A 13,005-nucleotide genomic window follows, 5' to 3' on the forward strand; every position below is an offset into this window, starting at 1 on the left:
AACACACCCTAAAGTGAAGGCTCTCATTTTCCAGACTTACTATCCCATTGAATGGTAAGTCCGTATAGCATACCAAAAACAAAATTTGGGCTGAGGATTTGGGTAACTTTTAGCTGACGTGTCAAAAAAAGAAAAAATCAACCTGATTTGGTTTTTCTCATGGTCAAAAAGCTGAAAACCTGGCTACAGGTTAGTTTATTTTGTTTGCTAAACAAGCCAAGTCGTTTTGGCTATCTCTTAATGCTGTCATTTACTCAGGATTTGATTAACATGAAGACCAGAAAAACACATTTAATCCTGAAATGTCAAATTCTTCTCCCTTGCAGACATGGCTCGGCTTGGGAAGAATTTATAACAATGATGTTATAATCAATGACAAAGATCATAGCACTCTTCACATAATAATGAACACTTAACTACCAAAATGTCTTCAAACTTAAGATGAGTTATAGAGCTTGTTTGTAATATCTATTTTATTTTACACCCGCATTTGCCTATTATTGCCTCTAGCCAACAGTGTTTGGTCGAGGAGTCAGTGGTTGATTTCTGAATTGCCCACAACGTGGGCCTATTAGCCAAAAATGTGAGAGTGGACAGTCGGAGGCAACAAAGTTTTAGATTTACTTTGCCTTACTGCCAAGAGCTACCCGGAGTCTGTGCCTGAGCAGCACAGCTCTCTGGTGTGTATGGGGTTTTACGAGCATTCAGCACAACGGACAGCGACAGTAGGCGGTCTCTGAACATCCTTCATTTAGGACCTCACATTGGCTCTTCTTTGGGCTTAAAGTTTATCTTTATCTTATCTTGTTCCTCCCCAGCTTAATTTGACCAAAAGAAAAAATCAGTTGGGTGTAACTGAGATTTCTTAAATGTGATCATCTAATTAAGGTCAGCCCCATTCCCTAAAGCAGGAACTGTGAATACTCTACCTAAGAAGGCTTCCTTAATTTCAGTCTTGTCTGTTCGCCGGATAATTTTCACCACACAAATAACAGCCAAGGGTGTGAGGAAAGAAATTGCCTGGAAGAAATAACAAACAATCCCTTATGAGGACATCAGTTTGCTATCAGAAGGGCTGGTTGATAATTAGTTCCCGTTAGCTTCATTTAGACTCCCTGGTTGAATAATCTCACTGAACTCCTGACCTCAAACAAACAAACAAAAAAGATGATGTATGTCTGTATTTAGAGACTACACAGACTTTAAAAATGGAAGATCTGATTGTAGGTTATAACTGATTTGTAATTGCTGAGAGCCATGTTTAAAGTAGTGACTTTTTAAATGGAAAAGAATAGTCTATAATTACGATGAATCATGTCTGCCAGTAATTCCCCTCATGCTCTCCTCTGTGGAAGGGTGAAGAACCCTTGGCCTCCCACTCCTATCTCTCTGGAAACATGAGTGCATTTGAGACTCACTTAGAGTCAATCAATTCATTCCCTTTTGGTGTTCTTTTGTTGAATATTTATCTCTTCTGCAAAGCAGAGTTTAGTCCGTTTGTACAAAGACTCTCCTCTTCCCTTCCTCTATCCCCTTTCCTCCACACAGATGCTCAACTCAGACTTAATGCGTTAAACTGGTGGGATTCAGATGCAACCAACACTCATTACAAAACCTACTGTGAGGAGGAAACCATGCTAGGTACTATCAAGTCCAGGAGCCTCTTATATCCTCATGATAACTCTGTGACTGCCTCCTCCAGGCTTGAGGACTAGGTGATGTGCCTGGGAACATGCAACTGGAGAGGGGCGAGGCTAGGATTTGGGGACAAGGTTTCCATTCCCATATTGAGTCTTTATTCCAGCTTTCCGTAATTAGTAAATTGTTTTTAAACCTTCCACTAACCATATAAAAGGCATTTATGTTACTTCCTCATGACTATAACATCTCAGGATAACAATATCAGAAGAGACAGAACATCTCACAAATCCAGAATTGGCCTAGCAGTCAGTGGTGGGAAGGCTGGGGTGTAACTGTTGACCAATAGTGTTCACAATTCTGGAAATCTCTCTCTCTGCTCTAGTAAGACATCACTTTTTGGAGAGGGGCTTCCTGATGGGACTAAGGCATGGCTGGAAGATGCTCTTCTTTTTTAAATGTATTTTTTATTTTTTTAGATGGAGTCTCACTCTGTCACCAGGCTGGAGTGCAGTGGCGTGATCTCCACTCACTGCAACCTCCACCTCCTGGGTTCAAGCAATTCTCCTGCCTCAGCCTCCTGGGTAGCTGGGACTACAGGTGTGCACCACCACACCCAGCTAATTTTTGTATTTTAAGCAGAGATGGGGTCTCACCATGTTGACCAAGAGCTCTTCTTTTATAAAAACAGAATTTAACCAAAGGAATGCAGGCTTAGATGCTCCACAACTTTACTACAACCAGACTGCTAGAGCTCAAATTATCTCCGGGACTCCTCTTTGGGAACTGTCTTCAGAGGCCATTTGTATGAGACATGAAAAAAGCCCTCTCCTTACCTGCCACCATTTCTTTCTGACCAGAAGTGGTAGTAACCAGTTTGATGATTCAGCTGTGGCCCTGAATGATTTAGACTGTTTAAAAGTCAAATAAGCAAGTCTTGCCACCGTGGAGGGTATTCAGGTGCTAAAGGGCAGATGCATGAGAGGAGATTCAGAACTGCTACAGAGAAAGCAGAGGATTCCCCTGGGGACTATTCAGAAGGGCAACACTGCTGAGTTAAGAGGTCCAGTAAGTCCATGCCATAAGTTATTGGGCAGCTCTCACACCTAAATAACTACACGGCTTGTTAAAGTACTGATTTCCTCAAACATGCTTATACAGCTGGTCTGGAAATGTACTTCAAGTCCGCCTTCTGGTTCACCCTTCCTCTGCCCAGCTCCCACTACTGGGACTAAAGACACCCCACCAAGCCAGTAATTTTTTGTATTTCACCGTGTTAGCCGGGATGGTCTCTATCTCCCGACCTCGTGATCCGCCACCTCGGCCTCCCAAAGTGCTGGGATTACAGGCATGAGGCACCACGCCCAGCCCAGAAATGTACATTTTTAACAGTATCTCAAATGGTACTGATGCTGATGATTGAGAATTATGCCTTAGACTTTTGACTCATGCATTTAGCACTTAAAGAACAAGAACTGAAGCACCATTTACTAAAGTCCAATGTTATGGTCAAGACCAAAGAAGTCCTTGTTTCTCCAAATCCAAACATGAAGGCTACCAGCTTACCTTCCTGTTTTCTGTCCCTTTAAGCACTGCATACAGACCAGGCAATGTGCTCCCAAAGAGGAGAAAGCAACTCACTAAATAGTGGATGACCCAGTAATGACTCCACCAAGTCAGCGTTTATATAGGAGAACAACATGGTTCTGAAGGAAACATTTCAAGACAATCCCAGCTGGTATAATTTAAGGTTAGGCAACAATGAAACCCCAGAAAAAAATATGAGTTGGGATGACTTTCCCAATGAGGCTTCCAAAGGAAATTCCAGAGCAGAAAGTCACTGCCCACATAGGAGATGTGGGTGCCAGGTGGGAGGTGCTCAGGATCAAGGCCAGGTGTGCAGGCTGAAGAATTCATTAGAGCTGCCCAATGACTCCAAGCTCGTGGCCTGATGACCCAGCGGTCTCCTTTAGAACTGCTCCCTGCCTCAACTTGCCTCTTACTAATTGGACCCTCACCCCCACTTCCCCAACAAGGCTTGACTTAATTTAACTCATGCTGCAACTTTCCTAGGTGTATCTTTTCTAGGACCACTATCAACTGCTCTTGAGCCAATGCTAAGCACCTAGGAGGGCCCAAGGCTCCCCACATCAAGGGCTTACCAGGCAAGGGAATGCAGCCGTCAAAGTGCCATGGTTCCCACCCCAGAGTTGCTGCAGCAGAGGTGTCTGTGTGATTGCAAGATGTGGCTTGTTTCCTCCTCTCATCCTAAAAGCAATGGGCCCCGGTGTCTCATTCTTCTCCTGGAAATGTATCTGCCATATCCTTGGGCAGCACAGTCCATGAATCAGGATGGATAGAGACATAGTTACATGTATCATTTACCCCCTTGTATACAAACATTTTTTAATGAAAGTTGGAATTAAGAGGTGAACTTCGGAAGCCAACACATTAGGAAAACATCTTCCTCCTGGGGCAAAACACCTCTGAACTGGGTAAAGGAGGAATGAAGAGAGTAAGCACCCCACCACCTCACTTTTACTCAGCAAAGCAGATAGAATCGAGGCCAGTGCATAAGCATTCTACTCTTTGGACAAAGGCCATTGGTAGCTGAGGTTCTGCTGCCCGGGCCAGGGGAGCAGATGAAGATGGACAGAGGGACGTAAGGTGGGGATGGTCCCTTGTACCTCCACACATGGGCAGAGGTGGAGGAAAAACATGAGCAAGCAAAATCTCCCTTGGTATTGTTTTCTCTTCTGTTAATGTTTCCATGGCTAATTTTAAAAGAATCAAATCCTAGGAAATCCTAGGATGAGCCCAGGGTAGGAAGATGGGGAGTGGTCAAAGCTTATTAAATGAGACCTGAGAGAAAACAGAATTGCAGCCAAACACTGCTGCAGAATTCAGAGAACATATTGAACCCTTCTTGGACTTGAGTTCTGCTCACCTGTTATGAGTATGGGGCTGCTGAATGTACACACCTACGTTAGAATAACAAAGGCTAACATGTATTGAGAACTTACTAAAGACTATGGTCTATTCTAGGCACCCCATGCAAATTAACTCATTCACTTCTCACAGCAATCCTATGTGGAAAAGGCTTCTTACTTAATGCATAGGAAAATAAAGCACAGAGAGGTTCAGCAATCTGCCGGAAGTCACATAACTAATCAAGTGGTAAAATGAGGATTTGCACCCAGACCATCTAAATTAGGCTCTGCACTTTTGACCACAATGTTAGACAGTTCCTACCCTAGAAAGTAAACATTAAATAAAATATAGTGCATGCTTTTTTTCCAAGTTAAAAAGGAAAGGTAAGGAGGCTTGTTCCCAGGTCATAGATAAGCCATAGAAATTTCAGTGACAGCTGTCATATCTTAAGAACCTACTATGTGTTAAGGACTTTCCTCACACTTTCCAATCTTCTAACTACTCTATTATGGAAAATATTATTCCCATTGTGCAAATAACCAAACTAAAACTCAGATGAGTGAACACACAAATGCACACAGCTAGTGGGACCAAGAGTCCCAGACTGGGTTGCCGTGCTCCTGGGTTGGAGTCCTGAATCTAGGTGATTCCCTTAGCCCAAAAGCTTTAGTTTACAGATGTGGAAACTGAGGCTGGCAGAGATTATATATTGAACACCATCTTTAAAGTTACTAATTGTACTGCACAGTGCCCACATAAAGAGATAGCATGTGTATCATTAAGCAGGATCTGGAATGTGGCTAGTTTTGTATGTATTCCACAGGCTGGGAAGGCAGAGCTCTGTCCAAAAAAAAATGTGCGGAATGGACTCAGATTGAGGAGAGGTGAGTTCAGCCCTAGCTCCTGACACTTATCTGTTCTTTGTCCTTGAGGAAGTCACTTAACCTCTTTGATTCTCAGTTTCCTTATCTATAAATGGGTATGATGATAATAATATCCATGGCAAGTATTATTGGCAGGATTTCAATTCACTAATAGTTATGGAATGCTGATTAGGTGCCACACACTAGGTGAAGTGCCAAAGGTCTGTCACCCCCGTTTGATGCTCTCTAGAGCTTGATGGGACATGTTCTTAAAGACACCTTTCACAGATAAAGAAAGTAAGGTGCTAAGAGGGGAGGTGATCTTCCAAATTTGCATAGCTAGTGAGTGGCAAAGCTGGGAGTTGACCCCTGGTAGGCCACTGTGGAGCCCACACCAACTGCCCACCAACAGGATCCAACAGAGAGCTAGCATCCGGCAAATGCTGGTTGTTGACTAGTATTTCATTATTTTCTGGAAAAGATTGTTAAAAGGGTATCAGGATCTTGTCACCAGACACATAGGATTGGTGCATTTTCAGTTCAAGCCCACCTGCACCCTTAGATCTAAGTAGTGTGCACCTTTGAGTAGCAGGAGGAGGTTGGGGAGAGAAGAGGGAGGCTAATTCTCCCAGGCACCCTGACCATACCCTAAATGACAAACTAAGTTATGCAGCATCCACCATGAATCAACACAGGAAGGGGCGCCAATTCCTGGCCAGTGCTGCACTCAGAAAGTGAGTCATCCCCACCTGCTGATGTAAGGCACCATGCACCATACTGCCGGGGCGCTTCTGGGAAACCACAAAATGTGGAACAGTGTGTTTGATGGGGGAGGGCATGAGGATGCCAAGGACTTCTAACAACCAGAAGGGATCGAAGCCAGAGCAGCCTCGATGCGAGGGTGTTAGCCAGAGAGGAGCTTGTCACTGGGGTTCATTCACATCAGACAAAACAAAACAATGGGCCCAAAGTGCCTTCATTTCTGGCTTTTGACAGAAAGGTGTGCTGCAGGGTGATTATAAAGACAACTTTAAGACACTCAGACACTTGGAAAAGGCCCTGCTCTGGGTAAACAATTACATCCCATCACAGATAAAAGAGCTGTCTAAGACTCTTAAAAAGAGCCTAAAAATTAAACTGTCTATCATGATCCAGCCTTGTCTCTTTTTCTTCCTTCTTCCTCCCCAAAATGACTTTATTTCTGCCTTCCTTAGAAGCATCCTATCCCAGAATAGAAAACCCTGGTATCAAATCAACGCAGTATCTATCAGTAATAGTCTATGAGAATAAATCTTCTGGACATATCACGGTCGAAGCAAAAAGAAAAGAGGGCAAAAAATAGGCCTTGGGTGGATTTCTTTTGGAAGCCAAGGAAAAAAATTTGCAAAACCTATCATTCCTTAAACTTCTTACTGAATCTTACCTATTCCTCAAGGCTTTTTAGTGATGCTGAACTGTTCACCTTGTGTTCATGTCTGTGCCCCTCCCTAGACTAGAAACCATATCTTATTTATCTTTCCTCATGGCAAGTGTTTCATAACCATCCACTGAATTAGCTTGTAATTAACCAATCCAAAGCTACCCCCAGTCTAGCTCTATTCCTGACCCCTTCTTAGCCCTTACGCATAGATACTCCAAACAAACTCCTATTGACAGGACCCACACAGGCTCACTCTCCATTTCTCTGCCTTTACACACCTCTCCACCTAACCAATCACCAAGGAAGCATCACAGCAGAGTGCCTCCAAGTGAGAGTTTGCACTCACAGCCAGTGCTCAGATCCTGGTTCAGCCACTGACGGTTGTATAATCTTGTATAATTTCCACAGTTTTGTTTTCTCCACTGACATGAGATTAACAAAAGTGCTGATCTCAAAGGATTCTGAAGATTAACTGAGATGTTCTTTATAAAGTGATAAGCACAGCCCCTGAATTCAAGAAATGTTTACTGTTGTAGATGATAATGATGATGATGATGATGATGATGATGATGATGATGAAGAATAACTTCCCTAGAAGTTTACCTGAGCCTTTCCTCTGGCCCTTTTCAGATTCCATTTTGTATTAGAGTACCATCCTAATGTACCAGGGATCCTGGAAGGTCCCTGAGGGTACATCCCAAGACTCATTGAACTTCTCATCCCCTGTAGCCCCTATGGTTTTCTTCACCCACAGCAGGCTCCCTGAAAATGTCCCCTGAATGTACAAAGACACAACTACTATAGACAACAAAAAGTGTACCAAAAAGCAACAACTAATACCGATTAAGTTGTCCTACACAAAAAGTAGGTTTTAAAAAATTTTCTGATAAACCCCTCACACTCAGCAAGAAACCGGTACCTCTTTTGAATGAGGAAGCAGCCTTCCCATAAAGGCCTTGGGCATACCCCAGAAATGTTAAGCAAGACTTTTGAGTGCATCTGAAAAGAATTCTCAGCCAGTCTCTCTGGTCAACAGGAACACTGGGTTGTCAAGGGAAACAAGCTCTTGGAATCAAACAGTTCCAACTACACCCAACTTTCAGGGTGACAGACATCACCTGAGCTAATGGTGCCACACACAGCGAAAGTGCAAGTTAGGAGGCTTCCAGTGACATTATTACCATTTACTCTGCACTTAATCCCCTAGCCATTATTCTGTTAATTTTCTTGTTACATTTGCCCAGTTGGCTCCTCTAACTTGCACACACATGACTCTAGAAGCATTAATTATCCAATAAAAAAAAAATCCAAGTCAATGCCAGCTGCCTTTAAAAACCACCTTGGTAAGAAAGTTAGAAAGTTCATCTTTAGATTAAAACATTCCAACCAAAATTAAAGGAGACCCCAGGATTTTTTTATGTAAAAATAAAAAAATGTGAGCTTTCAAAGAAAATCAAGCCATTTTATACATCAGTGAAAATGGATGTTCTATTACCAATTCTTCTACTAAAATCTGAAGGTTTTAAAAGACCAAAATAATATAATGCCTTATATTAAATTCTTAAAACCCAGGAGAACAAATCTTTTTTATGGGGTGACAAAATATTTTTCATCTTTGTGTTATAGGTATTATAAATGTATCTACTGCTTTCCTTGTGTTTATTATGGAATTGTACTGAATTGTGTGACCAAATGAATGAAATTCATCAACTGCTATTAATGAAATAAAAGGTTGAACTTATTTCATTAGGAGAATAGAGGGTATGAATCAGTATGTGTAGCTGAATATCGTTCTGTTCTCTGAGAACCCCAGCACTGAATAAGCCCTCTACTGACTAATTTCTACCACCGCCAGCATGCAAATTGCTCCATCGTATTTATGTCTGTAGCCAGAATATTTGTGGCATTTGTATCTAGACTTCAAAACAATCCATTGTTCATAAATCTAGGACACAGCCACAGATTTCTCACACAACCCATATGAACATTCATCTCCAAATTGTGTTTTTACAACACATGAAATGTAAAATGTTATGAAAAATAGGAGTAACTGATAAATAGAAGCTTCTCCCTATTAAAGCCATTGAGTAAACTCATTACACATACACTGCTTCCTTTATTTCTAGGATTTATAGAATATTTGAGTTACGGCAGAAATGAAAAAAGCCTCATTTTAATAGTCAAGTGTAATTCCCTACTCACAACCACCCTAATTTGTCAGTTTCCCTAAGATTTATAAAAATCCAGTTTACTTTCCAGTAGAAAAGTAATTATTAAGAAGCAATTAAAATAATACTTTAATGCTCGCTGGCATTATGGGCATTTCCAAGAGTTTGCAAAAACACAGATCTTTCCAATCATCACTAATTAACAAAATTTCCTCTGTAAAATCAGAAGGATTTCTTTCAAAATAAAAAAATGTTCCCTGTATGTCTATGAAGTTTCTGGAGCAGTTCCCAGAGAGGCACGAGACACCATGGCAGGTCAACAGGAATAACCTTCAAAGTGCTGGGAGGCTGCCCATCCAAAAGTGACATTATCGTTCCACAACAAAGAGGGGCTTAAATATTTCCTCTGTTCTAGAAAGGTTTGATGGTAATCCTCCAATTCTCCAGGGCTTCATTAGCATCAGCAAGGAGTCCCAGACACTCTGCCCCCAACCCTCAGGGCAGCCTCTTGGCTGAGAGCTGAGCTCCAAGAGCTGGCTGCTAGAACCTGGTGCTGTGCTCACTAGCTGTGTGACATTAGGTAAGTTCCCTCATCTCTCTTGGAATGCAGTTTTGCATCTGTGAAATGTGGACAATAATGACATCTTCCTCACTGGGATGCTGGGTAGAATTAAATTAGACCATCATTCTTAAGCTCTCCGCAAAAAGCCTGGCATATAGGCAGCGAAATGTCAAAGGTTACAACTGCCATGTGGCAATTGCCATGTGGCATTGGGGGTGGGAGAGGTAAAATTTATCTCAATATATTCACCAGCTCTATGGGTGCTTGCCCATTTATTCTAGAAGGAGAGAGACACAAGACACTCTCAAGAGGTTGAAGTACAGGTGGTCTTATTAGTGGCCAACAACTGACCAGCTAAAACCAGAAAAGAGGTTTAAACAGAGCTATCTGGATACCTTCATTTGGCAGAATCAAGGCTTATCCTAAAAAGGGAGGGGACAGAAAATTCTCATCACTGGCTTCTAGTCTTCTTTTACTGTAACTCAGCATAGCCCAGACAAGCAAGTCCTTTCTCATTCCACAATATTGGGCAATGACTTGTAGAAAGTAGAAAAGTTCCTCTTCAAAGCTCGTCTTAGTTTAAAAATAAAATAGGCACTAGGAATAATAGCTTCTTACCCTAAAGCCTCCTATCAACTGTTAGTTCTTACACTTTAGCCCAGTTAGTTGCTTTGGCTTACTCAGGCATGTCTAGACAGGCCGAGGCAAATCTTAGCTTATAGCTTATGCCCATTCCTTATTTGGAAATGTCATTACTTCTTTAAATCTTTCATAAGCAACTTCCTCTTTTCCTTTGTTCTCCCTTGCCTTTACCTATTTAAGAAAGTTTTAAGCTGTTAGCCAACTGGGTATTAGTTTAGACTGTGAGGTCCAGCTCCAGCCAATGGAGATGGGACACAGTAGCAGGGACAGGCTGCATAAGGGATAAAAATTGCCTCCCTCCTTTGTTCAAGTGTGTTCTCACCATTATTCTATCTGTGATGAGCACCCTTTCTGCAGAAAGTAAAAATTGTCTTGCTGACAGAATTAAATTTATGTTCGAGTGCTATTTCTTTGTGGTACCAGGGAATGAGCATTTCTAACAGACTACTTCTCACATGACCAAGCAGCTCTTATCATGACATGGAACTGGATTTTAATTTGATGGGCTGCTCACCTTCTCTTTCTCTCAGGCCACCCACTGTCTTCAGGGTTAGAAAAACAAAGATAAAAACCCATTTGGTTCATCTTTGAGAGAGCAGTCAAATAAGAAATGAAATCACGGTACTTACAAACATGAGGCGGGTAGGTATGTTATCTGATTGCACCAAAGGATTTTTATAGAGCCAGATCTCTTCTGGCTGGATGACTCTCTGGAACGGATCCAAAAACTCTGTAAAACTGAAACATAAAAAGAAAAGTACATGAAGGTTGAGCATTCTGTTGCTGCGGGAAGTTCCCAAGGAGGCCCCCCTTCTATGCACCCTCAGGGTGGGAATCCAGCCTGCTGGGGAAGGGGAAAGAGACAGGCCCTGCTGTCAGTTCTCAGCTGGTTCAAAGGCTTGGGAAGGACTGAAAGAATCACTGAGACTTTGCAGACTCTTCCATCACCACCTGCCAGCAAGGACAAATTCCATGCATAAGGGAGTAGCTTTGTGTGTACAAAGACTCCAAGGACTTGGGGTTCCAAAGTAAACTGGAAACTGAAGTCAGAATAGGGCAAGCCCAGGGCAGCAGCATGGTCTCTTGAAAACAAAATAGGTTTGAGGTGGAACATAAGGGAAGGAGTAACTGGCACAGCTGCCCATGTGCTGTCTTCATTGGTTGGGCAATGAAAAGCAGTCACTGCCAAGAGAAAAACTGGGGGGAAGAAAGTGGCAGAGATGCAAGGGTTTGCTTTTTCAGATCTCAGCCATCAGGCCACCTCCCAGCTCTCCAGCCAGTCTTTACCTGAGGAACTAAGTTCAGCACCACTTCAGATGCAGCTGGAGAGGGCAAAAGAAGCCAAGTCATTTGGGGCTGTGAGTGCCAGGCTAGAGGACTTTGATTTTGAGCCAAGGAGAGGTTTGGCAGAGGAGCATGGAATGGGAATTCCAATTCAAAAGGCGGCCCTGACCATGGTGACGATGGGACTCAGAGGAGAGAAGAGAAGTCAAGGTGGGAGGTGCTGGGGTTGCGGCAGCTGTCCCTGCAAGAGAGACTAGCAGATTGGAGAGGAAATGGATGGCATGGAGAACCCGTGGGCAGGAGTGGCTGAAGCTGATTCCTAGGCTTCTGGTTTGGGCTTCTGGGAAAAGGAGTTCCATGATCCAAGATGAGGAATGCAGGGGAGTGGGAGAGGAGGAGAAAGCTGAACTTCTCCTAGGAAACCCCCTAGGGTGGCCAGCAGTCTTGGTTTGTCCATAACTTTTCCAGTTTTAGTACTGAAAGTCCAATATCCCAGGAAACCCCTCAATCTTGAGCAAACCAGGATAGTTGGTCACCCTAAAGCCAACCCAGTCTCCAGACAGAATCAGGAGTCCCACAGCCCCGGTTTCTATCCCAGATTTGGGACGTTGTATGAGCATGTTCTGTTTGCAGCTTCAGCTCCCCTGTGAGGGTGTGAGGACAGGAGCCACTCCAGGGCTGTCACTCCAGAGTGTCACTCTGGAGGGCAGGAGCCACTCCAGAGCCCAGTAGCACTGCTGGGCCACTGTAGGCACTCAGAGACCACAGAAGTTAACATCTATTTGGGACTTTGAACAGGCGACACTGATTCTCACTTTGATCAGCCTGACTCAATTCTATTGCGTATCTAAGAGACCTAAAATCCACCCATCTTCTGTGTCTCTCTCCCTGTCTCTCCCTCCCTCCTTCCCTTCCCCCTTCTCTCCCTGCCTCCTCTAACTGTGAGGTTTTAAGTCCTAAAAGTCTGTATATTTATGTAATTTCAAAAAGCATGGTACCCATGACTGTTCTGCTCAGCACTGGGCCCCCAGCACCTCTGCCTGGCACACAGGCATCGCTTGTAGCTATTTGCCAGATGACTGAACGGACTCCTGCAGTGCCATCATCACAGAACCCAGTCAACCCTTCACCAACCCCAAATCTGGAGCACTTCTATTACAGAATCCCTATTGCATCCCCTCACTGCTATCAGCCCTCCAAAATTCCTCTAGAGCAGCACGGAGGAGCACCCTCTCTGGGCATCAGCTGTCTGCCCTGCTCTCTGCCCCAGCTGCTCTCTGCCACTGCTCTCTTCCCCAGCTCTCTGCCCCTCTGCTCTCTGCCCCAGCTCGCCAACTGAGCTGCTCCATGCTGTGGAGCAAACTGCTTCCCCTCCCACGGCCTCTGCAGTGGGGGAGGCTGAACTAAATCAGAGACTTCAATTTGAGAAGAGTCAGAACCTTCTAGAAAACACCCTACCACAGACCTAAGACTCCAAGTGAACAGAGTCTGGTAATG

At 43.5% G+C, this 13,005-nt stretch overlaps 1 protein-coding gene across 10 annotated transcripts in view; it reads right to left on the minus strand.

Moving 5' to 3' along the window:
* PLPP4 (phospholipid phosphatase 4) overlaps window positions 1-13,005 on the minus strand; it is a 154,178-nt gene that overhangs the window by 92,223 nt on the left and 48,950 nt on the right. For 4 of the 10 annotated variants that reach the window (XM_058435954.1, XM_032176341.2, XM_058435956.1 and 1 more), the window contains exons 2-3: window positions 10,854-10,962; window positions 930-1,020 (exon numbers count right to left, since the gene is read on the minus strand). In XM_058435954.1, the coding sequence (XP_058291937.1) occupies window positions 930-1,020; window positions 10,854-10,962 (200 nt within the window). Of the gene's footprint in view, window positions 1-929; window positions 1,021-3,800; window positions 3,964-7,771; window positions 7,803-10,853; window positions 10,963-11,511; window positions 11,595-13,005 lie in introns of those variants that run through there. The other 6 variants (XM_058435957.1, XM_032176347.2, XM_032176346.2 and 3 more) reach the window with 4 other exon arrangements.

The sequence above is a fragment of the Hylobates moloch genome, unplaced genomic scaffold (assembly GCF_009828535.3).
Source record: "Hylobates moloch isolate HMO894 unplaced genomic scaffold, HMol_V3 SCAFFOLD_3, whole genome shotgun sequence".
NCBI lineage: Eukaryota > Metazoa > Chordata > Mammalia > Primates > Hylobatidae > Hylobates > Hylobates moloch.